General features: G+C 38.7%; 1 protein-coding gene across 1 annotated transcript in view; it reads left to right on the top strand.

Annotated features, from left to right (window-relative positions):
* The window catches only part of LOC112156560 (proton myo-inositol cotransporter), a 158,582-nt gene that overhangs the window by 54,066 nt on the left and 79,744 nt on the right, over window positions 1-24,772 (top strand). Inside the window, exon 3 of the mRNA XM_036210240.1 lies at window positions 909-1,831. Coding sequence (XP_036066133.1) covers window positions 1,243-1,831 — 589 coding nt within the window. The 5' untranslated portion in view covers window positions 909-1,242. The remainder of the gene's footprint in view (window positions 1-908; window positions 1,832-24,772) is intronic.

The following is a 24,772-nucleotide window of genomic DNA, read 5'->3' on the forward strand; positions in this document are numbered from 1 at the left end:
TAACATTTTACCTGTGGTGCCCAAACCTTTGATCCCCACTGTATACTATGAACCATGTATGTGTAGTGCTGGAAGTAAACAAAAAAAAGGAAGTATTTATTCATACTAAATTGAAATATTATAAGTTTCAAATATATAAGTCTATTTAAGTTAACTATAAAAAGTAAACTTCAGTTATCCTGTCTCACTTTTAGCATGGGGTCTGCAACCTGTGGCTCCAGAACCACATGCCTCTTTTACCCCTCTATTGTGGTTTTAAATAAAAAAGTTTTTATTTTTAGAAAGTTACTGCAAAGTTAAAAGTAGGTAATTAATAAAGTTTTAAAACAGTAAAATAATTCAAACTTTATTCAAGTGATTCACAAACAGTTGAAGGACAGTTTTGACAGATTTTGGAGTGCTGCTTTCTATAAAAAAAAAAAATCAATAATAGGTGGTTAAACACAACCAGAATCAGGGCACACTCAATTATCAGGCAGGTATTTAATTTTCTTTTAAAAAAAGACAAGGATTTTAGGTTCACTTAATGGTTTGAAAGTACGCTATGGGTCACCTAATTGATTTTTGTTTGTTAGATTGAACAATTTTTTTCTAAAATAAGCGTTTTGTTTTTAAATCACAGTTGATATTATACTATCTACTACTGGTTTAGATTGATCATTTTCTTTTAGAAGAAAAATGCCTTTTTCTGGTTTTTGTAGTTCCAAATTTGACCATTAGATGGCGACATATACCGCATTTTACCGGAGGTAGTCACAGGTGAAACCTGTTCATTATTTGCTGTGGCAAAGTAATGTTTTAATAAAATAAATGTGTATGTTTTAATAAAAATGAAGTTTTTGTTTAGGTATATTTTGGATTTTTTATTTTTTGTTAATTGATCAATTTACTTATTTATTTTTTTATAGTACTTGTGCGGAGTGATCTGCAGGACAGTGCAGCAGTCAGTCTGCTTCTTCACCGTGAATGACCCGCTCCAAGTTACCAAAACAAGCCTCTTTTTACGTCACGTCGACGCTGGCAGTGACGAAGCGGGTCCACTACACTCCTCCCACCTCACCTTTCCTCCCCACTCCTCGTCAGGGAGGACCGCGGGGATGAGATGCACTGACAGCCGGGAGGCAGGACAACTTTATCCCGCGTGTTAAAGTGCTCCCACTCCCGCGTACGTTTCGAGGTTTCATTTTTTTTCTATAAAAGCTTCAACTCCTCAACCCCCCAGCTCTGCCGTGGATTTCCCACATGTCGCGAAAGCAGGTCGACCATGACTACACCCTCCGGAGTATGAGCAACCTGATGGGCGAGCGCTGGAAGAAAGTCAACGATGGAGGCGAGCGGAGCCTCATCAAAGCTCCGTCCAGCGCCAGCATCAGCAGCCAGGGCGCCGCCTCCTCCTCCTCCGGAGCGGCCGGTGCCCCGGCGGGAGCGCCGGCGGCGGCCCCGTCCTCCTCCAACAACGGGGACCTGGAGCGGGCTGCGCGCAAGCAGTTCCAGCAGGACGTCACGCCCGGGTTCGTGTACGTCCTGGCCGCCTTCTCCGCCTTGGGGGGCTTCCTGTACGGCTACGACACCGGGGTGATCTCCGGGGCCATGCTGATGCTGAAGAGGGAGCTGCAGCTCAGCGCCCTGTGGCAGGAGGTGCTCATCTCCAGCACGGTGGCCGCGGCCGCCCTGTCCGCCCTGCTGGGCGGCTTCCTCAACGGGCTGTTCGGGCGCAGGGTGTGCATCCTGCTGGCCAGCTTCTTCTTCACCTTAGGAGGGATTGTCCTCAGCACGGCGCCCGGGAAAGAGGCGCTGCTGGCCGGGAGGATCATCGTGGGAGTGGGGCTTGGTAAGATGCTTTTTTATTCATGTATATATATATATTTTATTTCAAGACACCCAAAGGGTATTGAAAATAAGGGTAAGGCCAAAATAAAATAAAATGTGAATAATTGAATTAAATAAAATTAACTATCTTAAAACATTTGGGTCATTTCTTCAATCCGATTCTTAGGTTTTCCATGTTGGTATATATTCTTGGGTTTGGCTACTTTTTGGATCAATTCTAATTTTTATGGGGTTATAATCGTCTTTTTTGAGTCCAATTTCGTTTTTTGTTTGCTTTAGTTTTTTTTTTAACTGAGATAAAATTACCAATAAAAAGTTAGTTTATTTGAGTTAAAAACTACCAAACTTTATTTAAAACTTATTTATTTAACAAAAAAAAAAAAAAAAAAAAAACAGCTTGGGTTACTCACTCACTCACTCACCTTTTTATTGACTTGTATTTTATGGAGCTAAATCAGGGCCAATATTATTTGAAACCCAAATACATCAAAATGGAAAAATATTGGTGTCCAAAAAAATTTATTCTAAAATAAACTTAGTTATTTTCACCTTCAAATGTTCTGTTTTTTAGATTTCAAAACTTTTTTTCCCCATTTCAAATCTTCTTTTTTTCCCCCTTTCGACTCTTTTTTTTTTTTTAGTTTTCGAATCTGAAAATTTCAGTTTCAAAACTTTTGGCCCCGTTGTGGCGCTTTGGGCGGGGATAAAATGAAGGACCAATCAAAATCGACGAATCAGCTTCAGTCCTGTTTCACTGACTTCATTCACTGACTTTTATATTAATGGTCAGAAAATTGCTGTATTGTGGAGTTTTTTGTGTGAAATAAACTAAAAAAATAAAATAAAAAAATGAGCGAATAAGAGACTATGTGAAAGTATGAGAAAAAAATTGTACAATGATTACAAAATAAAAAAATATCAATTTTTACTAAAATAGTAATAACTTCCTGGTTGAAAAGGTTTTAATTTTAGTAGGAAAAAGTTTTGTTTTTTTTGTGGTTATTTTGCAACTCTAAATACAAATTACAAATTTGTTTTTGAAAAAGCACAACTTTTCCTTGTAAAATTATTACTTTAATAAGTCATAAAACTACGATTTTATTTTTGTTCAATGTTGACTATTTCTTCATAATTGTATATACTTTTTTATTGTACACTTAATTGCCAAATGTTTAAAGACTTCTTTGTTTTCAAGTATTTTATCTGGCAAAACCCTTCTGCTGCCTAATTATGTAGCCATAAGGGACCCCAAGTCTCCCTGTGCTGGTCCCTAGCCCGTATAAAGTAAAGGCTTGCGTCAGGAAGGTCGTCTGGATGTCTGGCATAAAAGTTTCTGACATTTTAAATGTATGAATCAGTGAAAGCTAATTTGCTGTGGAGACCCCTGAGGGGACATCTTAAAAGGTGAACAAACATGTGATTTGCTGAAAATTGCATCAGGGCTTAGAACTGTTTTAGGCAGTATTTGAGGTTTTTTTTTTCTTTATTGGAGAAAAACCTGACATTACTTTCTTCTTTAAACAACACTAATCTTGACCATTGTTCATATATGGGGTCCAATCAGGATACAATCAAAGTAAATTAAAAACAAAATTTAAAATAAAAAAAAAAACAAAGAAAATTTGAAAACAGGTTTAAACTCATATTGTGAGTTTGTATGGAAAATTTGAAAAATGAAACTGTAAATTAAAAAAAAAATCTAAAGAATTTGAGAAATTTATAACTTGAATTAAATTAAGCAAAAAATCTAAAACTATTACAAAATGATAAAACAAATCTATTTATATCATCTACTGATTTGTTTTTTTTTTTCATTTCTCTTCCTGTTCAATTTCAGTCCTTAATTTATAGTTTCAATTCCGACGTTTCGTTTTTGGTGTGGCGTGGGTGATGTGGGCCTGGGACTTTGAGCCCGAGAGATGATTCGGGTGATAAAGAGTTAGCTGCTCCAAAACAGTGTCCTCTGTCGGTGCCCTCCTACCAAACTTTGGCAGAGCATTATCCCCACTGTGTGCCACATCAAAGCCACCATGTCTAACAATTAAATCAATCAGGACAAATTTGTAGATAAAACCAGATCAACAAAGTAATATACAACTCTTTTGTTCACGCTTTAAAAGCAGAAATCTGTTGACTTACTTTGGCTATCTATGCTATCAATATTTGGGTTGTGGGAGGGGCCGATTCACCAGCTGCAGTACATGTGTTGTGTCAGTCTTTGTAATGTCTCTCCAGAACAAGAAGTTATTGGTGTTTGGAAAAGAGTTGCTGGCAGAGACTGAAAACACATTTATATGATTCAACATATAACAAAATATGCTAATCTGACAGAACCTTTAAAGACATTATTCAGTGGCTTAAAAAACAATCAAAAGAGACAAAAAAACGATAGTGGGGGAGCTAAGAAAGTGGCCTGATGAAGCTGATGATCTCAGATGTCAAGTTATTTGGTGGCCAATCAAAGCTAAAGCTTGAATAAGCTTAATGTAATTAAAAATAAGTCAAATTGAAGATTTGGTTCTTTCCTAATATGAATCAGTCATCCGTAGAATCACCCCTCTAGGCAGATGTTTTCTGGATTAAACTAGAAATAGTACCGTCAAGGCTTTCCAAGTGTGTACTGTCAGTAAAAGATCTGCTTGGTTGGAGCTATTGTGGGGTGGGGTCTTCCAAATGATTCCATTAAACTGGTATCTGGGGAGTTCGGAAGCCACAAACGCACACACACATTGTGTTTTCGTTGTTTGAACCCTTTCAAAGGCTTTTCTGATCAGCTGCTTAATGACTGCATTACAGTGAGTATTTTCTCCACTATAAAATAGGCCGTTCATTAAGTACTGTCACAATTTGTGCTGCATTTCTCAGATTCAACGAGTCACCAGGTTAGGACTGAAAGGTACCATTTGTCACACCTGACAGTTCCATTGTTCCTTTTCAAGAAGAGTAAAGAGAAGTCTTGGTACTACGGACTGATGCACCTGTATTCTCTTTGAATGCAGACAAATCCACCATCTCAAGACTTTGTTATGGTATTAGAATATATGTCTATATCCACCCTAACCCTGGAGCGTATCCCAGCTGTCTTAGTGTAAATGTGGGATAAACCTTGAACAGGTCCAGCACATGGTAAAATGCATATAAAAAGCTATAGGAGTAATTGGTAACACATTTAATTGGAAGTGCATTGTTGTCAAGAGACATTGTACAATAAACCCTTTAGAACAACTCTAACCATCCCATTGAGAGTTTAGTCCACGTGTCAAAGTCAAGGTTAGGGTCCAAATCCGGCCCCACTGGGTGATTATATCCGGCCCTCCAGATCATTTTATATTTTTGTTATTAATGGCCCGATGTTATTTTGTGCTGGTAATATAACGCAACACATTTAATTCCCAAGCCATTACGTATTGACGTTTGGTTAAGGGCCCCTCCGTGTCAAAAATGTATGTTTTTTGGCGTCCAATTAAATCAAGGCTCCCCAACCTCTGGGTCCCAAACGGATACCATTCCAGGACATGGGCCGCACTCGTATCCTAACCCTAAACTTAACCTGGTACTAGACAGTCAGTACCGGACGTGGATTATTACTGGTTCCAGATGCAGACCAGGCAAAGATTAGAGTATTGGTACTGGCTGCTTTAAAAAGTTAGGTTTTTAAAGTTTTAAAAATGTAGTTTTAGTGTGTTCAATAAATGTTTATCCTGTTTGGCCCGCGACCTAAGATGTTTTGGATTTTGGCCACCACATTTCAATGAGTTACTGTGTCTCTTTGTTGTTCTACATTTGTCCTAACCTTCCTTCGTACTCTGTTTACATCCTGTACTGCCTGGCTGCAGTGGCCGTTTTGGTCCAGTTGTTACAGTTCAAGCACAGAGCCTATTCGGACTGAGAAAACCTCAGTTAACTGGTGCTATGTCAAATTGGAAACAAACCAAGACCACCTGGAAAGTTGAGTCCGAGAGCGGTTCCTGGTCTCAGACCAGTGTCTGCTTTGGTGTATTCAGACAGATAATTGTGTGTGTGTGTATATATATATATATATATATATGTATATGTGTGTGTGTGTGTGTGTGTGTGTGTGTGTGTGTGTGTGTGTTTATGTATTTTATGTATATATATTTGTATGTATATGTGTATATATAGTTGCAGACCTTTTAGGTTTTTTAGGGTTGGTTCTATTTTTTTTCTCCCTTTCAAGCCTGGTGTTGTTTTGCCTAGTTTCTAATTACAAAGCGTGACCCTACCTCACTTTCAAGCTGCACATCCGTGGCTGTTGGGGTTATTATCATTATTGCATTCATTAGCATAATACTATCCGGCAAAGAAACAGATAATTATGAGACTTGATTAAGTATCTTTAGGTAAGAGACTGAAAATGTGTGGAAACTTTCTCAAAAGAACCCAATGGAGGTTTTTTAATTTATTTTTTTGTTGGGTTTGTATTTTCCGCATAAACTCCTACATTATAAACTCCCCACATCAACACTGCTCCCTCTGCATCATTCTCTTGCCTTAGCTCTCTGAATTCATATTTTCCCTTTTCTTTCTTGCTGTACCCTGTTGAAAACCTTTAATCACACCCCTCCCTTTTTCTTAAAATCAGCACTCTGTAACTGTTAATGTGTAAAAAGGGGCTGCTACAACTGACTTGTTCGCGTCCTCTGAGATTGGTAAGTGCTTCTCTCAATTATCCGTTGAGGACCTGTGGACCATTTTCTCTTCTTAGTCAGCCTCGGGGACAAAAGTGGAAGCGTAATTGTTTAATAAATGTTCCTGTCTGGCCAAAGTGAACAGTTGTGGTTTTTACCTGTTTTTTCATATTAAAGGCTTTTATAACTTCAGACCTCAAGCGTAACGGCCGCCGTGGTGCAGCGGTAGGGCGGTCGACTCCTGATCGGAAGATTGCGGGTTTGATTCCCACCTTGCCTGCCCATATGTCGAAGTGTCCCTGGGCAAGACACCAAACCCTGAATTGCCTCTGGTGGAAGGTTGTCGCCAGTGTTCGGCAGAGGAGCCACCACCAGTGTGTGAATGTGTGTGAATGGATGAATGGGTCTGTGAATGTAAAGCACTTTGGGCCTTCGAGGAAGGTAGAAAAGCTTAATACAAGCATACACTATTTACCATTTTACTTTAACATTTTTATGGCCTACAGCTGGACTGTAAGAACCAAAGTGTTTTCATCATTCCTACACCACTGAGAGAAAATTTCACCCCCTGCCACACAAAATTTTGCACACACCTAGTACTTGAAGAAAATCAGTTTTGGGCATAGTGAATGTCCCTTCCCCCCTTCCCAAAACCTGATGACATCACAGCAGGTGAAACCATTAAATACATTTATGGGGCCAAAATTTGTTATGGGGCTTAAAAACATTTAAAAATCCACTAACAAAACCAAAACACAAGTCTCGGAATGTTCAAAAACATTTCTAAGATTGTTATGGGATGGCCACAGGACCTACGACTCGCCAGCCATTTTATGGCAAAGTATGAAAATTGCCGATTTTCCCACAATATGAGAAAAGAAAACATTTGTTTAAGCAATTTTCACGAAATTTAACACAGATGCAGTCAGTTTAAGTCTACCATAACCAAAGTTTTGACTTTAGGCTTTAGAAGCAACCATCTTGAAATAAAACATTTAAAAAATCCCCAACAGTACCAGCCACTAATTTGAAATCCTCATACGGAATTCAGTCCATCACTCCTAACTCATTGAGTATCATTGGGAAGATACTTCAGAAAAAAATGTTGGTTTTAAAGTTTGTTGATTTTGATCAAACATTCACCTGGAAAGCTAGCAAGAGTGGCGTTCCCCTTTAGCACACATTTTTTTCCAAGAACATTGTGAAAGCTGAATACATGAATTGTTGACTCTAACTGAACTAAACAATATAACGTACAATATGATTATTGTATATTAGGAACATAGGCGTGGCTATCGAATCATCTCCTTTGCCAAGGAAATCCAAAAATCGACTTTTAATGATTTTTCTGTATTGGCAAGAGTCTGGCTATACAATACATATCTCGATACGTGTCTCATGATACAATATGTATCACAATATATTCCAAGAATGTACCAGGACAATTTTTCCCTTTTTAAGAGCATGACTTAGAAAAAAACTACCTGATTATTATTAAGTCTTTTATTGAAATAAAATGGCAAAACTGATTGTATTTAATGATCATACCAATAAGCACTCCAACTGTATCTCATATACAAGTTGCTTTTACTCAAGCAAATTCATGGTGTTTTTCTTCTGGTAAATTAAAACATATTTGTTTTTAAAGGAAACGGTTATTATTTGATTTCCACAGCAAAATATTTTTCATTATAAGAAAAAAAAAACAGAATGAAAGTGCATATTACGGTTCTAAAAGTATGATTGAGAAAATGTATTTATTTATTTCCAAAACAACATATTTATAAGTAAAAGACCTCTTGGAACAATTTTACAATAGATCAAAAGATGATTTCAGTGGGTCTTTAATCTATCACATTCAAACAGTTCTTAGTTATTTCTGTTGATGCTGATGAGTACTTACTATTTTTTTTTCATTTTATCTAACCTTTTATTTTACCAACTGAAAATACTATAGATGCCATATTTAATTAAATAAAATAGTAAAAGAAGATACATTTTTTAGATTCACTTCTTGAAAATGTATTTTCTTCTCTCACTTGAATCATTTGTTTATTTTGTGAGCAGAGTTCAGGTTTTGGGTTTGAAGACAAATGGTTTCCACTTTGTCTGAATTGAAGTGAATTGATTGTTCACCTTTGAGTAACAGTAAAAGAAGAAAGATGGCTCTGCAGGGCTAATTATACAAAACTCCCCAGAGACGGAGAGTTTCTTAAGAGTAAGCACAACTAATCTAAAAGGAAAATAAACATTAATTGAAAATCCCAAATGGTACTTTCCAACACTAAACAGAGGCTAAATATTCAGAATTTAATTAAATCAATGCTAATTCACCCCTCCGTTAACTGCCACCTTAACGTTGTGAAGGAGTTGGAGAGCTTGAGTGACTCCAGGAGCTAAAACGTCTGGGGCTTTTGCCCCTGGTAGGCTCTCCCATGGCAGACAGTTCCTGAATGTAGAGGAGTTTCGAACCCCCTTCATGAGAACAACAAACAAAGATTCTGTATTGTCGCCCAGATAGATGTCATTGAGGTCCAACTCTGTGGTTGAGTTTTTCCGGTGAGTGCCTGATGACATGGGAGGAGCCCCTGTCTGGAACAACGTCGGATCACTCTCCTGTGGGTTCACTACCTCCAGAGGAGCTCAAAAGGGCCCGGTGGAATGTGGTTTGGGTGACAATCGAAGGCAGGTGCCTCTAAGGCCCAAAGCCCCTATAACTCATGTGTGGGAGGTTGAGAGGTACCGGCTTGATATAGTTGGGCCCACCTCCATGCACGGCCTGGGCTCTGAAACTCAGTCCATCAAGGGGGGTTGGACTCTCCAATTCTGGAGTTACACATGGTGAGAAGCAGCATGCCGATGTGGACTTTCTTGTGAGCCCTCACCTTAGCCGTCAAGTGGTGGAGTTCCCCCCAGTGGATGACAGGGTCATGTCCCTTCGCCTTTGGGTGGAGGACAGGTCTCTGTCTGTGATTTAGCCCTAAGGGCCAAACACCAGTTGGACTACTCTGTCTTCTTAGTGTCTCCTGAAGGGGTACTGGAAACTGCCCTAACGGGTTCTCACTTGTCCTACTGGAATACTTTAATGCCCACATGGGCAATGACAGTGGGACACGGAGGGGCGTGATTAGAAGGAATGCCCTCTCTTGTTTGAACCCGAGTGGTGTTTTGTTGTTGAACTTCTGTGCTTATCATAGCTTGCCCATTGCAAACACTATGTTAAAAAACTATGTCCATCGATACACTTAGCATCAGGACACCCTAGGCAGGAGATTGATGATCAACTTTGTAGTTGTTTCAGGCAACCTTTGGCCATGTGTTTTGGACACTTGACTAAAGAGAGGGGCAGAGCTGTCCACTGATCTGGGAATATCTGGCTAAGCCCTCCGTCATTGAGGTCTTAAACTCCCATATCCAGTTATAATACCCAAACCCAGTAGTCGACACTGGAAGTAATGGATGCCATCAAGCTAAAGAAAGAGTTCTACCAAGCTTGGCTGGCTTGTTGTACTCAAGAGGCAGCTGAAAGGTACTGGCAGTCTAAGTGAGCTGCGACTTGGGTTGTTGTGGAGGCAAAAACTCAATCCTGGGAGGAGTTTGGTGAGACCATGGAGAAAGGCTATCGGTTGGCCTCAAAGAGGTTCTGGCAAACCGCCCGGCACCTTAGGAGGGGAAAACAGTTCTCTGCAGGCAATGATTTTGGTGCAGGTGGCAAGCTGTTGACTTCGACTGGGGACATTGGTGGGCGGTGGAAGGAATACTTGCGTGTCAGCAGGATCTCTTCAATCCGGCTGGCACTCCTTTTCTTGGGGAAGCGGAGGCTGAAGACTAAGCTGAAATCACTGAGGTAGTCGATGAGCTCTTCAGTGGCAAGACACTCGGAGTGAATTAATTTTACGTTTATTTGTTTGATAGGGACATTGTACATTAATAGACATCTATTCAGGGAGTCAAATATATAAATACACCGGATTAAAGCAACAATGCTAATTTGCTTCCGTAGTCCCCTGGCAGTTACACAAGAAACCAGTGAACAGAATAAAGAATCACACATTTAAAAAGTCACATTATATTAGAAAATCTGTAGAAATTTAAATAGTTAATTATTAAAAAGCAGGACTAAAGATCACGATAAAAGCATTTGACACAAGAGTGTAATAATAAGAGAAAAAGAAACCAGGATATTTAAATAAACGTAAAAAGCATCACAGAAAGATGCAATAGTAACAGGTTAAAATATCAATGATTACAAGACTGGTTTTCTTTCTGCCACTGTTTAAAGTGGGGTTTGAAAGTCAGTGGCGTTGAACATACTCTAACAGAGGGAGGGAAATATACTGGCCTTCACAGAAAGAGCATTTTGTCCAATTAGTGTTTTCCTGTAGGGGAAATCACCATCACCTCTAAGGGCAGCTCTGGTCGTGAGATCACTGTGAGTTCTTTGTAAGCATCATGCAAAAATATTTGGTGGTATTAAGTTTTAGATAAGAACTATAGAACCACTCATTTACAGAATCGAGGCTTTACTGAGAACAGATGCTGCTTCCTGACAGCATCATTGACATACATTTGAGATTCAACATTAACACAGGAGTTTATGGAGGTCATTGATGTACAAAGAAAATTACAGAGAGCCAAGTATTGAGCCTTGAGGTACAGCAACGAGAACATCTACAAGAGTTGATCTGACATTGTCAATGCAAACACATTGCTTCCTTAATTCTAAATCTGATTTGATCCAACAAATTGCATCTGATGAAAAGTTGAAGTGCATTAGTTTAGACAGAAGAATTTCATGATTTACAGAGTCAAAAGTTTTCTCAAATTTAGAAATACAGCATCTATGTAAGGATTGATGTCCAACATTTGCTTAATTTTTTCTAAGAACAGACAATTTGCAAATTCTGTGGAAAGGTCTTTAAATCTTTAAGTGGTCTTTTTTGAAGTTCGCCCTGAGTATCTCAAGTCTCTGGATGCTATTGGAGTGTCTTGGCTGACATGTCTCCGCAGCATTGTGTGGGAGTCTGTATCACTGGACTGGCAGAGTGGTGATTCCCTTTTTCAAGAAGGGGAACCGGAGGGTCTGTTCTAACTACCGGCGAGTCACACTCCTCAGCCTCCCTGGGAACATCTATTCCAGGGTACTGGAGATGAGAAACCGTCCGATAGTTGAACCTCAGATCCAGGAACAGTGCGGTTTCCGTCCTGGTCATGGAACAGTGGATGGACTCTTCCCCACTCCAAAAAGCCCTTCTTCCTTCTTCATGGGTTTTGTGGATTTGGAGAAGGCATTTGACCGCATCCCCCTTGGTGTCCTGTGGAGGGTGCTAAATGGGGTCCGGGAGCTTTACTAATGGCGGTCCGGTCACTGTAAGACCAGAGCAGGAGCTTGGTTCATATAGCTGGCAGTAAGTCAGACCTGTTCCCTGTGTGTGTTGGACCCCAGCAGGAGTGCTCCTTTTTTTAAACGCCTTTCTTTATTTCAAAATAGTTGAAAATGTTTTAAATCAGCTTTATGTTACCCAAATATTTAGCAATTATTTCAAAGTTTAAATGTTTTACTCTGGAAAAACTAAGAAATAATGAATTTCTTTCTATCTTTAAACCACAATTAAGTTTTATGTCTACAACTATATATAAAAAATGATATGACTATATTTGGATTAATACATGGTTTGCAACAATGATAGTAAAAGTTTAGAAAACAGCAGTGAAGGCAGTTCAGAGTTACGTAAATTTAATTTAGGGTGCACTTGAGTTGTTCAAAGCACACGCTGACATAAATATGTAGATTTATTTTTTGTCATTTTATAATAAAAGAGAAAATAAGAGCTAAGAAAAGGATTCAGAGCAATTTTTAGATTAACAGTAATGAAATGAACTTTAAAAATTGGGCATAATTTAATCAAAAAGCTTTGATTGCTAATTAGCCTGGCCGTTTGAGCTGCTCAGTTCTGTTTCATCTGAAGTGTCCTTCTGCCGAAGGATTTTACCTCACCGGGATCTTCACTCTTAAACAAAACATGAGAGTCACGCCCTCGTAGTTAACAAGGCACATAATGCCACCGCGGTTAGCCGCCGGAGAAGCTAATTGGGCTGCGTTTTTCCGCGGCTTCCAGCACCAACCTGCGCCTGTCAACAAACATAAACATGAATGTCAAGTCCCAGTAATTCAGATTGCTTCACATTCTGAAGCTGAACTCAGGGAAAAGGTCACCAGAGCTGTTTGTCCGACCAGGAAAGGCCACGCACCGTCGTTGGATTTGGTCCGTCTTCTTTTTCTGCACAAACGTTCGCTTGTGTCTGCTCTGGAATGACTATTGTCCATTTGACCTTTGCCTGGGAATGGTGAGGGTTGTGGGATATACCGTTATTTGTTCTCAGGAGACAGTTTCGAACTGTCATCTCTATATTGACTTATAAAAAGCTAAGCCGAGTTTAGCCAATGCATTTTATTTTTAAGAACCCTAAGTTTACATATTTTCAGTTTTTCTTTTACCTTGTAAACAGCCTGTAGAGTGTGTTGTTTTAAAAAAAAGATAAAAAAATTAGGCAGAAATTTGCTGAATATGCTGGTTTTAAAACATTTTCTGAGGTATTTACCATGATTTTGTACATTTTTCACTATCCTTTAAGCAAAAAGTGGAAACAAGCCAAATTATAGTCCAGCTAAAGAAAAAACAAAATTTGTGAGACACTGCAAAGGTAATCATACAACCAAAGGGATTTAAAGCCTTTTAACCCTTTAAAACCTAGTTTGTTTCCAAACCCTGGATGTTTAAAATAATTTCTCTGAATTTGACCTGTCCCCTGTGGGTGAAGTCATAGGCTCCATTAGGACTTGAGAGTCAATATGGCAGACTAGGAAGGTCCCCTTTCAAAAGTTTTTGGTATGACCCAAGTGTGAAACTTTAGCCCACAATCTCCCAGTCTCAGGGTGGACACTCTACCACTTGGCCACTTAAGTTAACTTTGGTTTCTACCACGTTAGTGGGATATGACCCTTTCCATAAATAGACAACAGCTCATAATGCCTCAGTAGCTGCTTTCCATTGACTATGAAATTGCACAAATTGTATTTGCTTTAATAAATTAACAAGTCAATTTTGGAAAAACTTGCTTTTATCAATTTTTTTTCACAAAACTGCAATGGAAACACTGCTTTCTATCTAAATGAGTCACACGACCAACAACCGGATACCACTACGCCAAAATAGACACCCCAAGAGGTCCTACAGCGCCACACAGCTCATCAAAAGTTGAGCGTTTCATGCGGAATTCTTGGATCCTCTGTAAAATGTGTTTTTTCATCAACTCTATAATTCTAATAAAGTTTATTGCATATGCGTAATGGAAACACAGCTAGTCGTATGCACCTGTACAGGCGGTGCTTTAGGTTTTTGGGTTGTTTTGACTTGTGGAAGTTCCAGGTATGTCTTGTAGTTCCCTTGCAGCTCATTTAGCCACCTCAAGGGATGATATATCATCTTGATATATCATTTAAAGTGTTGCGCGCTCTGTAAAAATGTACAAAGCTGTAAATATGTTTGAAAATGCAGATTTCCTTTTACATTTAGTGCACTACAATAGTAGCAGTTAACGACCAACTCAGATGAAAATTGGGTTTTAGATGTTTTGAACATGTTCTTGTGGCATTTCACTGATGATGGAGAACATAAATAAATAAAATTAAGCGTTAAAATTTGTATTTTAAGTATTTCTTTATTCAAATCGGGAACAAATGTTATTGGAAAAAGCTTGTTGAAACTACAAGCTCCCTGCTCTGATGTATCCACTCATAGACTTCGGGATTGCTCCAAAATTTCTCACCATTTTTGTTGCACAGCGAATGTTAGGTTGGGGAGGGGGGGGGGTATGAGGGGCTGTAATCTAGTGGGAGAGAGTTTAAACTGATGGATGCTCCAACACTCTCACCCAAACCTAAAAGCAAGTTTCTAATGAATCCTGGAAATTCCTGGAAAATAAAATAGGTTTTTATTTTGGCAAAAAACGTCATAATCATAATTAAAAGAGCACTAGGAACGATTTTACAATAGATCAAAAGATGATTGGAGTGGGACTTTAAGCTGTAGTGATTAGGAAAACTGTTCTGGGAAGACTTCCTGCCATTGCTCTGCTGGTATTACTCATTTCTTTCCTTCCAACCTTAATTAGTAAGATTTAAACAGCTAAAAAAAGATCCATAAACTATTGGATTTGTGGCATTGGCAGCCACTCACTATCCAATCTCCACACGCAGGCTGAAACGCTCTGAACAGAAACACAGTCACCCTGGCGGCATGTGTGTACAATGATGTAGTCTGAACAAATTAATGTGCAGTTGCAAATGCGTAATTGTTGTGTCCTTCCAAACAGTAGTCCAAATAAAACCAATGCCGATAATTACACTGCACTAGCATCTCATTACCTGGAAGCTTTCTAATTAATTGGTCGGTTTGTACAATTAAGTCACAATTCTCAACTTAACTGAGTGGAAGCCAAGTGTAGATTTAATGAGGACCTTTTTGCTTTGCTCATTATTTCTTTAAAATGTCATTCTGTAGTAAAATAGATTTCAGCTTATTAAGTTAAAAAAATAAGAGTGAAATCATTTTGAACTGAGGGGTAATTTGAATAAATAAAAAAAAAAAACAGGCTGTGAAATTTTTCTTTCTTGTGCCTTTTTTTGTTGACAGTCTCGTTGCTACAATGCTGAGTGAAATTAGGCAGACTTGCCTGAATTTGATTAAGGAGGGTCACCAACCCCCTTGCTTTCGCCACTAAATGTAATCACAGCTCAGCAGCTTTGAAAGCCAATAACAGCTCATGTACGTTTAGGTTTCTTCTGTCTACTTACGTCACATGTCCACCCAAACGTCAGGGCTCGTCTCCGGAGTCGATAGCAGTGATAAAGGGTCCTCTGAAGTGTCTCTATCACCTTTCAGATCGAGTGAGTCAGTTCTGTGATGCCGTCACAGAAACAGACACTCGGTTTGAGGCCAAACCACCCCAGACCACGACTTTAGGCCATTTCTTTGTGTGTATTTGTGTGTTTGGAGCTGTCCTTGACTGCAGAGCTTAATGATGAGCTCTGCAGGTTTTCAAGGGGTTCTCAGTCAAGGAAAGCGAAAAAGAAAATGTACTCATTTGGACACATAACACCAGATTTATTTATTTTTTGAGAACATGACAATTATCATAGATTTTTAGATTTAGTTATAAAATAATGCAATAAAAAATAACAGGCTAATTTGTCTGTAGTTAATGGTGATTAACGTGATAATTTAACACCCTTAATATCTATCTATCTACAGTATCTATTAGGGATGCAACAATATTTGATATAAAACCGAAGCGTTTGATACGCGTTCAACGGTTCGGTACGCCATTTTTCATGGTACGCCATTTTATTTATTCAGTACCACTGTGAGCTGGTTGTCGCGTGTATCTGTGTATTCATGTCTTCGTTGCAGAGCTTGTCTGCTCCTACTCTACCCCTCGCTACCAGAAACTAGTTTGCCTCTCCCCTGGGAGTTGGACCCCAAATGCTAAAAACATTTAGCTAAATGGCTGCGAGCAACGTGCTCGCACACCAGTTGGTTCGACACGCATTTGGGTGGCCGCTTTCAGTAGGGAGTCTATGCCAACGTGCAGAATTTCGGACTTCTACGTGTGTTTTCATGGACTTTCTATCGGGATGGCCGCTTGAATGTGCGGCGATGCAGCCGGAGTGTGAGCAGCTTCTGGCTCTTGCTTGAGGACACGCCATCAACACTAAAACCTGCGGTGTGCAAAGATCTAGGGTTCACCGTGGAATATGAGGATCAGGGAGCAAAATGTGTTAACAAGAAGTACAATATCTGTAAGATTTGCCTCATCTCTATATCGTACAATGTGGGAAACATGTCCAACATGACCACCCACCTCTGATGTCATCACCCAGACCTGTCACCGTATTAAAGTTGAACAACTAAGCAGGTAACAGGATCAAAACATCCCAGATATATTTCAAGACTTACAGTGTTACCTCAGATAAACACAAGAAAATATCTGACGCCATCAGAGTGTTTATTGCTGAAGCTCAGCAATCTTTTTTCAGTGGTTGATGATGAGGGGTTTAGTCATTTAATGAAAACAGTTGACTCATAATATAGTGTACCAGCACGTCCATATTTGACAGAAATATACATATATATACGTGCACTTTATGAACGCAAAGAGATTGAAGGCAACTTAGTAAAAATGTAACTTTCCACGTACAGCCGGACTTTATGGGCAACAGAGTGCTAGCTCCCTGGAAATGTTCATTATACGATGGCCCTCAAACTGGAAAATCAAGAATGCGTATATTCATGTTTACAAGTATTGAGGACTGAGGCACTTTTACATTTTATTAAATTGAATACTAATTGTAATGTTTACAAGTTTACAAAAGTTCTATTTAAGTGTGACTCTACAATAACTGCCAAAAGCTGTGCACTTGAAAAAAATCAGATTTCTTCAAAAGGTATCATAATCTGTGGAATAGTAGGATTTCAGGGTTTTTTTTTTTTGTTCAATACATACCTAACAGTATCTTTGCATCTCTATCTATTTATCTCTCTCTCTGTCTCTATCTCTCTCTGTAAAAAAAACTTAAGAAAACTTAAGTCCCTGTCCAGCGGGCAACTGGCTAGCCTAGCGAACCAGCCTACTAAGTGCCCACTCAACTCAAGCCAATGTGGGCAAACACAGGTGGGGCCACCACGGACACTGGATAAACCCAACTGGGGCCCACATTTTCTCCCCACTTTTAAATCATATGGGCCCACTTGGCTTTGCCGGCTGGGGATTTAGGGCGTCTAGATTCAATGTTAAGTTAATGTGTGTGGGGATTTGCGTGTTGCGTTTTGAGGCACAACACAAATTTTCCAGAATTAAACATCTGAATTTGTTGGAAATTGACCTCTTGTCAACCAATCAGGGACCCGGCATTGGTTGTAATGTTTTGATGATGTGAACACCAGATGGAGACCAAAGCCAACATTATTGTAGCTGTCATCAAACAGAGACAGGAAAGTACCACTGAAAGTGACCATCTTTCAGTCACAACTTCTGCAATAGATGGTGAACATCTCTGTACTGGGAGAGTCTATAAATGATCTCATGAACCCAAACAAGGAGACATGCTTTCCAGCACCTTTACTGAGCTATTCAAAAAATAAACCCAATCAAATTTGTCAACATCCTCCATGTCCTCTATCATAAAGTAATGAGCCCATAAAATTAAAATCAGTTGTAGCTACTCTGACCCACAAATTAAGAGCTTCAGGTCAATGAATACACTTTTAGACAAGCATCTTGAATAGAATTTGACACATGTCAAAACATAGATGCAAATTTGATGAACCAGTTGCAGCGCAAAAGGCATTTAAGCTTTTTGACATTTTAAGGAATGATAGCAGCCTCTATGATGATCAAAAGTCAACTTCTTGATTTAATTATGTCGGATTTCATTGAACATCTTTGTTGATGTGTAGAAAATTAATTGTTTAGACCCATTCCCTAAAAGATGTGAGCACTTTTGTGACATCTAAACTGTCATAGTTTTTCAATGTTATTACATTTATAAATCTGGGGAGAATCCATTTATTCCATAAGCTCCCATGTTCAGAAAAACTGTGTTTTCAGTGGAAGGGGTGTGGACTTCGAACAAACTCACTCTTTAATGGTGACAGTAGTTGCCAAAGAAACATGACTGAGAGCGACTTGGACCAATAACTGTTGACTGGCTCCAAATGGCGGCGCCCATATCGTGGAAAAATGGTGACTGACATGGCTTAATTTCATCGAAGCCAGAGGTAAGGCATTTTTATGGATGAGGTCACAGCCGACTTTGTCTGACTTTTACGGACTCTCAACAACTCCACTTAAATGTATTAGTTTGCTTTCCAACCACTCTTCAACATCTTTCTTCTGATTTTGATAGTTAACACAGTTAAAAAGTGCAATCTATTGACAATTAATTTAAATCTGGTATTATTAGCATTGAATAATTATGTGTTTGTGTTACTTTTCTTCTTGGAAATGTAATTAAACAAAAAACAAACAACTCCTTACAGTCACTCTGAAGATAAAGCCTTTTAAGCGTGTGAAAATACAGTTATATAAGAAGTTAAAAAACAACTAAAATCCAATAAGAACAGTGACTAATCCACAATACATTTTTAGCCCTTGAATTACCATAAAGATGCCATACAGGACATCATACTGCAAGTTTTTTTCTGTTAAAGTTGACTCTACATGCTACTGAGTCATGAATCAGCCCAGATTAGCCAAATGTTTTTCTGCTTCAATTTATAAAATGTAGAAACTCAAACCCAGAAGCGCTTAAGTTGATCAGTGAGTATAGGAAAAGTTCCTCCAACATTTAACTTGCTTAGTGTACCGAAAACCCTCAGTTTATTACCCATAATTGGCTGAAACATATTTTCCCTGTCATCACCTGCAACACGATGTGAGATGGAGATGATCCATTCCTCGCTAAATGCATCAAAGTCTGCTGTAGTATCTCAGCAGCAGGCATATGGCGGCCTGCAACAGCAGGCGGTCTGTTCATGGAGTCATTGCGTGAGTCATGGCTAAAATACTATTGATATACTGCAGAAAGAAGAAGGGCAACGTGGGAGTGAGGAAAGAATTGATGAAAAGCACAATATGGCAGAAAAGGAGGATTTGTTTTTCTTTAGATCTTAAAAATCTGCCAACTATCACATTTAAATTATTTTTAAATAGCTATATTCAAAAGCAGATGGACAGCATACACATGAAACCATTGGAAAGTCTAGATTTATTAATTAATTTGCTAAGTTTTCTGACCTTTAAAATAAAAAAGAAAAAAAATATGGTATTTTAATTGAGCTTTGTGTTTACATAGTTGTTTCTTGGTCCCAATAAACTGGTGAAATATGTTAACTTTGCTTTTACATATTACAGTAAGAGTTAACACCATAGAAAAGTATGTAAAGCTACAAATTAATATTGATAAAAACTGTTTTTTTTTTATCCCTAACACTTTCGCTATAAAAAGTTACAATCACTTTTGCCGGGTAATTTTTACCCAATATAAAATACACAATTAAAAGCATTACTCATAAACAATAGATCAAGATATGACAAAACATGATAAATTAGAGTTGTTTTCTTTTGTTTCAATCAGTGCTTTGTGCAACAAAGTTGGGAAAAAGGCATAGGAAGATCCTAAGAACATGCTTGAAAATGACTGAAAAAGTAGGAATTTGAAAAGAAAAAATTCCTAAAAAAATAAATAATGATACTCTACACATGGCCTTTGGTGCTCTCATTCCTGGGACATGTAAGACTTTACCCAGGGACCCATGACACTCAAAAAATGCAACAAATTTAAAATAATATTAATACTTTTGCTCTGGTGAAAATCACTCAGCGATAGTACTCTAGGGTTAAAGATGATGCCTCAGAGGGCTGAGTTGAAAAAACAATTTTTTAATCATTCTGTGCAATGTAGATGGCCTGTTTTAATACATTATATTAGTTATTTACAAAAACAGGATAGCATTTCACCTTAATGTCCTTATTTAAGCTGATCATTTAGGCATGTAGGCATGGTCAAGATGATCCGTTGCAGTTCAAACCAGGCATCAAAATGAGGATGAAAGGTGATTTCAGTGACTTTGAATGTAGCGTGGTTGTTGGTTCCAGACGGACTGGCCTCAGTATTTCAGAAACTGCTGATCTATTGGGATTTTCACCCACAACCATCTATAGTGTTTACAGAGAATGGTCAGAAAAAGAGAAAATATCCACTTCTGTGACCTTGTTGATGTCAGAGGAGAATGGCCAGGCTGGTTCCAGCTGATAGAAAGGCAACAGTAACTCAAGTAATCGCTGGTTACAACCGAGATCTGCAGAAGAACATCTCTGAACGCACAACACGACCAGCCTTGAGGTAGATGGACTACAGCAGCAGAAGAACTCACCATGTGCCACTCCTGTCAGCTAATAATGGGAAACTCAGACGACAAACTCACAAAAACTGGACAATAGAAGATTGGAAAAATGTTGCCTGGTCTGATAAGTCTCCATTTCTGCTGCAACAATTGGATGGTGAGGTCAGAATTTGGTGTCAGCAACATAAAACCATGGATCCATCCTGACTTGTATCAACAGTTCAGACTGGTGGTGGTGGTATAATGGTGTGGGGAATATTTTCTTAGCACACTTTGAGCCTCTCAGTACCACTTGATAATGGTTCCAAAACCACAGTCTACCTGAGTATTGATGCTGACCATGTGCATCCCTTTATGACCACAGCGTACCATCTTCTGATGCTACTTCCATATCATAAAGCTGGAATCATCTTCCTGCACAGGACAATGAGTTCACTTGACTCAAATGACCTCCACATTCACCAGATCTCAACCCAATAGATCACCCTTGGGATGTGGTGTAACAGGTCAGTAGACTTGCATTGAGACACAGAACTACTGGCAAAGTTTATGACAAACCCAGGAGTAGAGCCTCACGAATGACAGACCACAACCATCACCAGTACCAAAGGACCTATAGACATTACAGCTGCAGGCCCATGACTCCGCTGACACCAAGACGCTGTCATGAACGTTTGCAGTGAACACAAGATCATACCCTATGGCCAAGTGACATGACAGAACTGCATGTAGCACTTGTGGAAGACTGGAACACATTGCCTCAGAACATCATAAGTCTACTGAGAAGCATGAGATGTCAGTGCAGCAAATGGTGGAACTATCTGCTATTGACACGGCCAAGTATTGTTCTTTGGGGCTATCATTATAATTGTCTTTATTTTTAGGGTTATACATATCAAACTAAGGAAAATGATGTTTCTTCTGATTCACTATTATTAATATCAAAGGGTACTTTATTGTATTTCATTAAAATTCAAACCAAATGGGAAAAGCACTAGTGTAAAAAAAACTATCCCTAACTTATTGTGAGTAGTGTATATTGATCAAATAGCCCCAAACCTGTATCTTGAAAGTTTATTTTTGTATGACTAGTGTTCACACGATGTACTTACATGACATTTGTTCCAAAAGTGAAAAGCAACAACATCTGTGTAACTGTGGCGGATGCTTTTCTGCCTATACAATCATATATCACAAAATGACAAAATTCAAAGCTGAAACTATTCTGTCTTAAGGTCATTTAATAAAAATCAGTATAACCGGTTGGATTTTCTTGGCTTTAGTCTTTCAGTGTCCTGTGTCAAGCGGCTGGGAACGGGTTTTGTAGTGTGTAGACAGGCGCCGTGCCAAAGGGCATTTGATTCGATTTCGAGAGTGATCTGACTCTCAGATTTCCTCCATGAGACGCTAATCCTTTTTAGCCATGACAGACAAAGTCTTGGCTCTGCATCTTTAGGGTACGTTTGCACTTTAAAGACGCGGTTGATGAAACAGTCAATTGGGTACAAAGGCTTCTGAGGCTTTTTCTCTGATTGGGACAAACTTATCTGTAGGGCAATGCTATTTCACTCCCAGGATTTCATTTTGCCACTGAGACGCTTTGTGAATGAGCTTTAAAATGGGGCATATTGAATTGAAAGTAAGGAGAAATGAATGAAATCAAACTCTGTATTTGTCTTCCCGGAGCTACCACAGTGTGGTGCGCGATCTGAACCAGCGCGGCTGGTTTCCCAGTAAGCAGTCTCCACAGCAACGGGCAGCCACGTCGTCATGGCGGCAGTTTAGGGCAGGGTGTTGGCAGGAGGGAGAGGGGGGGAAAGAGGTGGAAGGGTGTGTGTGTGCAGATAGCAGTGGCAGACTATTAATAGAGCCGATGTGGAGCCAGCTGCAGAGAGCATCAGTCTCGGAGCTCGTCCTCATACACGTCAGTTGTGTGTTGATGCGAGTACACAACTGCGCGTGTGATCTATCAGTGTTTGTTCAGTGTGTGTGTTTCCAGATCACAGGAGCGCATTCCTGAAATGGACTATTTGCACACGTGTGTGTTCTTGTAGCTCCTGTCGATCCATCCATTTAAGACCATTGTGACCTCAAGCCTTTTCTGAAGGACTTTTTTCATTAAAAACTCTGTAGTACTTTTTATTTTTTTGGAGATACAATCAATAGTTTCAAATCTTTAGTTTATTCTAGAATGTTTTTGTTTATTAATAAACACTGCTTGTGTATGAGATGTTGTTGCATTGTAGGTAAAAAGACAAACATCCTATTGGGAAAAAAGACAGACTAAATATATTACATTCGTCATCTGAACTGGAAACAAAAAAATGTTTACTCATTTACTTATAAAAAATAAACATTTCCTTTTTTCCCCTTTGCTTTATAAAACTGTACAAAAGCTTTGTATGAAATTAACTCATACTAATGATAAACCAAAAATAAATCTATTGTTAATTTTTAAAATATTAATGTTCTTCCTATTTTCTCATAATGTAGTAACTTGTATTGCAAGTTTTATTCTAATTTTGCAGGTTTTATTTTGAATGAATTCTTGGAATAAATTATTTAAGAACAAAATACATTTAAAATATTATTAGTAATTAAATGTAAAATATTATCAAATTAAAAAAATGTATAATAAAATAGCCCTGCGACAGACTGGCGACCTGTCCAGGGTGTACCCCGCCTTCGCCCATCAGTAGCCGGGATAGGCTCCGGCACCCCGCGACCCCGAAAGGGAAGAAGCGGTCAAGAAAATGGATGGATGGATGGATGGTATAATAAAATATAGGTTATAGGCCTAAATAAAAAGAAGAAAAGTTGCAATACCCTAAAAAAATCCTTCATTTATTTGCTTTTTTAAAATACAAAATAAACATTAACGTTTGGATCCTTACGGTCCTGGACCGATACAGGACCTCATAGGCAGCGGGACTAAGACTCCCCTGCAAAAAAAACTGAACCCCATAGAAGGTCTTTCCTTCCTGTGGCAATTAAACTCTATAACTCTTCATTATTTAACAGCTTCTTATACACATATATATCTTGAACACAACAAATTTGCACTGACTGTATTGAAAATAGCTTTCTTTTTCTGTTCTATATTCTTATTCTTATCTGGCCGTGGCAACTTGGTGACAGGCGCTCTGCTGTGCAGTTTCCCCCTGGGATAAATAAAGTATTCTGATTCTGATTTATAAATGCTCTAAAACTAGTCAGTAATGCTCAATCTTTTTTTTTTCACAAACTTTCTTAAATATTCTAGTTTAGTTCGCATGTTGCTCTTCTATAGTTAAGTTCTATCTATTGACATTAGATGTTTTTCAAAATGGGGATTAAGATTTTCAATCTGCTTTGTGAAAAACCGAGAAACATTTTTGTCCCATTTTTTTATATTTTCAATTTAGAATCTTTTGCATTTAAAAAACAAAAGATTGTAGTATTTCAGAAATTCCTGTAGAACGTTTACTGATTTTTTTACACTCAAGCTTTTTAAAAAAAATGTATTAATTATTTTTTGTCTGATCTGAGTACCAAAGTTATGTCAAGGCAAAACAGAGAATAGAGCAAAGATGTACTTTCAAATTTTGAATTAGAGGGGTGAAGGAGCCAACAAAACAAATGTGGAGAGTTAAGAGATGAGAAAAAAATATTTTTTCTTGGAAACAAAATCAAATAAACTCAGAATTACACACAACTTAAGATGCTGGATATTGCAAGCACAAGCTAAAAGCCCAGCTATTGTAACGTAGCTTTGTAATGTAGCCTTTTATTTATCTTTATAAGTGTTTGTTGAGAATGTTGACTGAGCTTTTTGACTCATTGTAAACATTGTAAAACTTCTAAGCTTCTATGACATTTTTTATAGGTTATTTATTGAATTATTTCTCAAAATGTAGCAAATGGTGCCGTTAGCATTAGCTAAAACTGTCTGTCTCATGCTACAATAAAAAATGTGAACACTACAGGACCATGGGGAATCTTCTAGATTTCATGCTGCCAGACAATTTTCTTGAAAGTTGTTAGTGTGGCCATTGTTAGTGGCCTTGTGGTAGAGTGTCTTCTCTTAGACTGGGAGGTCGTGAGTTCAAGTCCAGGCCGAGTCATACCAAAGGCTCTAAAAATGGGACCCAGTGCCTCCCTTGTTGACACTCAGCATTAAGGGGTTGGATTGGGGGATTAAATCACCAGATGGTTCCAGAGTGCGGCTGTGTCTGCTGCTCACCCCTCTCCAGGGAATGCATCAAATACGGGAAAAAAATTCACACATTGCAGCAGTTTCTGAAAGTGCCACTGGGCGCCAGCTGCCAGTAGCCCAAGAGTATATCA

The sequence above is a fragment of the Oryzias melastigma genome, linkage group LG23 (assembly GCF_002922805.2).
Source record: "Oryzias melastigma strain HK-1 linkage group LG23, ASM292280v2, whole genome shotgun sequence".
In the NCBI taxonomy this organism is placed as follows: domain Eukaryota; kingdom Metazoa; phylum Chordata; class Actinopteri; order Beloniformes; family Adrianichthyidae; genus Oryzias; species Oryzias melastigma.